The sequence below is a fragment of the Drosophila persimilis genome, unplaced genomic scaffold (genome assembly GCF_003286085.1).
Source record: "Drosophila persimilis strain 14011-0111.01,24,50 unplaced genomic scaffold, DperRS2 tig00000824-arrow-arrow-pilon, whole genome shotgun sequence".
In the NCBI taxonomy this organism is placed as follows: Eukaryota; Metazoa; Arthropoda; class Insecta; order Diptera; family Drosophilidae; genus Drosophila; species Drosophila persimilis.
The window spans coordinates 1,195,350-1,198,530 of NW_020825358.1; the positions used below are offsets into that span (position 1 = coordinate 1,195,350).

Here is a 3,181-nt window from a genome sequence, read left to right on the forward strand (position 1 = left end):
TGTGTATACCAGCTGTTATACGGTTCTAATTTTTTTGTGTAGCAACTGGTATACTGTTATAAACTTTATAAGCTACTTGTCATACTAGTTCCTACAATAAATGGGAACTGTTAGACATTTTCTTTTCCCTATTAAAAAACACTGAAAATTGTTATACTGTTATACTACCCGTACAAGTGCCATACATATATCGATTGCCTTGAGAACTATACCTCATCAAAAGCAAAAGAGTATCTCCCACGTCGACCACTCCACCCCTCTTCATCCCCCCCCCCCCCCCCCCATGCTTCCGCTTGTGCCATTCGGTTTTTGTTTTTGTTTTTGTGACGAATGCGCACCTGGCACTCAATAAAACACAAAATCTCCATAAACCCACAATTTTCCGACTCTACAGCTGGGCTTGTGAGCGTGTGTGTGTGTGTGTGTGTGTGGGTGTGTGTGTGTGCGAGTGTAATTCATATGCAGATGTGTCCTCTATGAATGTGTGTGTGTGTGCGTGTGTGAGAGTTAGAACGGATGTCATGGCGGTTTTTTCCAGCGGTAAGCAAAGCTTTACGGCATGGCCGCAGCTGCTGCCTGCCGCACGGTTGCCGCTGCGGTTGGTTTTCTATTTACGACAAAAACAGAAAAATAGCAAAATAGAAAAATAGTAAAACAGTAAAATAGAAGATGAGAAAAACAGTAAAAACAGTAAAAACATAGACTATATTATTTATGTTTGAACCACTCGCCCACTAGCCCCTTACTTACCATCACCCCACCACTCTTCTCTCTCTCCTCTCTCTCTCTCTTCCCGCAGGGGAGCTCGTCCAGTGCCGCTGCCGCTGCCGCCGCCGCTGCCGCATCGTCAACACAGCAGCGCAGCGCATTCCCAGGCGCACCGCTAACCGCCTCAGCCGTTGCACTTAAAGGCTCCTTGCCACAGCGTCCACCGGCCATGACGAGCCCAGCCGCTGCTGCTGCCGGCGCTGCTTTAGCCGCCGGCGCCCCCTATCGCGGCGCCACCAGCTGGACCCCGCAGGGCTATGCCCCGGCCGCTGCCGCCGCCGCCGCTGCCGTGGCCCAGCAGGCCGCCTACCGCTACACGGCGCCGCTCCCCCAGCCGGCCTATGCCGCCTATACGCCGCACACGGCCACCACACCGGCCACAACCACGGTGAGTACTCGTTTTTGAGGGGTGTGTGGGGCGGGTGGGTCAATCCGGGGAACTAATCTCTGTGGAAATCGGTTTAGAATGGAAATCTGTACACAAATTAGCATTCGAAATTGCATGGAAAAGCGTTTTTAAGTAGTGTTTTAAAATTGTATATTACAGATTACTGATTACAGATTACAGTGTTGTCAAGTGCCGTTTTTTGGGGGGGCGGGAGGCACTTGACAGCCGCCTAATTATACCCATGTTTAAGGTACTCGTTTATAGACTGTTTTTTCAGCTTAAATATTTCAGGGAGTGCCATTGATGAAAGCTTCCTTTCCAGTGTTGGTAAATGCTCTTTAAAGATCTACCAAATGCAGAAATGCAGACGAAAATTATAAATATACAGCCTCTTATTCATTAATAAACCTTGTTTCAGATCGAATCATCCAGGCAGTGTTTGAAATCTACCTTTTCAGTGTTGGTAAAGCCCTTGGAATGTTGTAAAATGTGAAATTTTGTGCAAATATTTATTCTGTAACCAAATTACCGTTGAGTGTTTCCAAACGTAGGTATCTAGTGTTGGTAAATGCTCGTTGGCTTAACCTCAAACCCCAACCTGAGGCACATTTCCATCTTGTATCTTATCAGCCGAGAAAATGCTGCATATTAATTCGCATTATCCCAAATATCAAAGCATTCTCTATGTTTCCAATAAAAGAGCCCTCTCCCACCCTTGGGCCCTCCCCCTCCCGTCTGGTTCTGATGAATTTTCTTCAATTCCTGTGTAATGGTCCGCATAATCGAAAATTTATGTGCGTCCATCAGCACAAAAGCAAAGCAAAATGGAATTCAAGTGTTTTTACACTTCCAAGAACTACTACTACCTCTATTAACTGGTCCCATTCCCCATTGTCTTGCCCCTTGCCCCTTACCCCTAGCCCTGCCCCTTCTCCCGTTTCCTGTTCTCCCCCAAGTCCCTTCCCTTTCCATTTCCTTTTCCTTTCCAACTTATTGATTGTCAAGTGTGGAGTTCCTCAGTTTGACAAGAGACAAGAGACAGCAGAGAGTCGACCAGTCGGGAAGGAAGGGGGTGATGGGTGGGTAGGGGAGGGGAGGGAGCACTGACTGGCTGTCATTTATTGAAAATTGCTCAAGCAGCAATTTATTTATGACCCTCTCACTGTTGGACCGTTTTTGGGAGAGTACTGAGGCCTGAATTTTCCCCCTTTCCGGCCCTTCCTGCCCTTCCTGCAGTGCCTGCCCTTCTGTGCGATTATCCTGCCGTGCAGCAGGCGTTGCCCTATGCCTGTGTGTGGATAGCACCTCTATGTCTCTGTAGGCCCCATTCGCATGCCTCATCAACAGTGACAGTTTTGTTGCTTGCATTAATTTGCCTGGGCTTCGTTCTGATTTGTGTCAAAGCCAGGCAGCCAGGCAGCCAGGATCCACTCTACAAACAACACAAAGAATGGTGTGGGGGGGGGGGGAGGGTGAGTGAGCTCCTCAAGCTCCTGAATCCTCTCGATTCCTCCTGTATCAAGTGCAAGAGTGGCCCTGGCCCTGGCCCAAGTCCAATTCCCAGAAATCTTTTTCAGGCAATCAATTAGTCTGTTTGTGGTTTTTCACACTCGGACATTCATCAAAGTCAGCCAAAGGGGGGGAGGGGGGTCATTTTCAATTTGGAAATTCCCAGAAAACAGGACAGCCAGGGAGGCAGGGAGGCAGGGAGGCAGCCATGGAGCAGGAGTACGCAGCCAGTGCCCGTACGAGTGGCATCATTAATAACGAACAATTAAGAATATCGTGGGATACGAGAGTTGACAACAAGTCAGGCAGGACCCTCGACTCGACCCTCGATGCTGTTTCCATCCAACTTAATCAGCATTATCTGCTTCTGACTCATTTCCCCAGGATTCGCCCCAAACACAAAGCCAGAGACAGAGCCGGAGCCGGAGACGGAGACGGAGACGAGGCCAGGGCTCAAAAGTTCATTGCTGCTCAAATGTAATCTCCTCCTCCTCCTCCCCCCGTTGCCCGCCGACG

The 3,181-nt window shown here is 48.9% G+C and overlaps 1 protein-coding gene across 1 annotated transcript; it reads left to right on the forward strand.

Annotated features, from left to right (window-relative positions):
- Positions 1-559: 559 nt before the first annotated feature.
- Positions 560-1,156, forward strand: LOC6603989 (protein alan shepard; the record flags this gene model as incomplete). The annotated part of the gene is made up of 2 exons (XM_026993244.1): positions 560-598; positions 800-1,156. Coding segments are annotated over exons 1-2 (396 nt in total), but the record flags the coding sequence as incomplete, so codon positions are not given.
- Between the last annotated feature and the right edge of the window lie 2,025 nt (positions 1,157-3,181).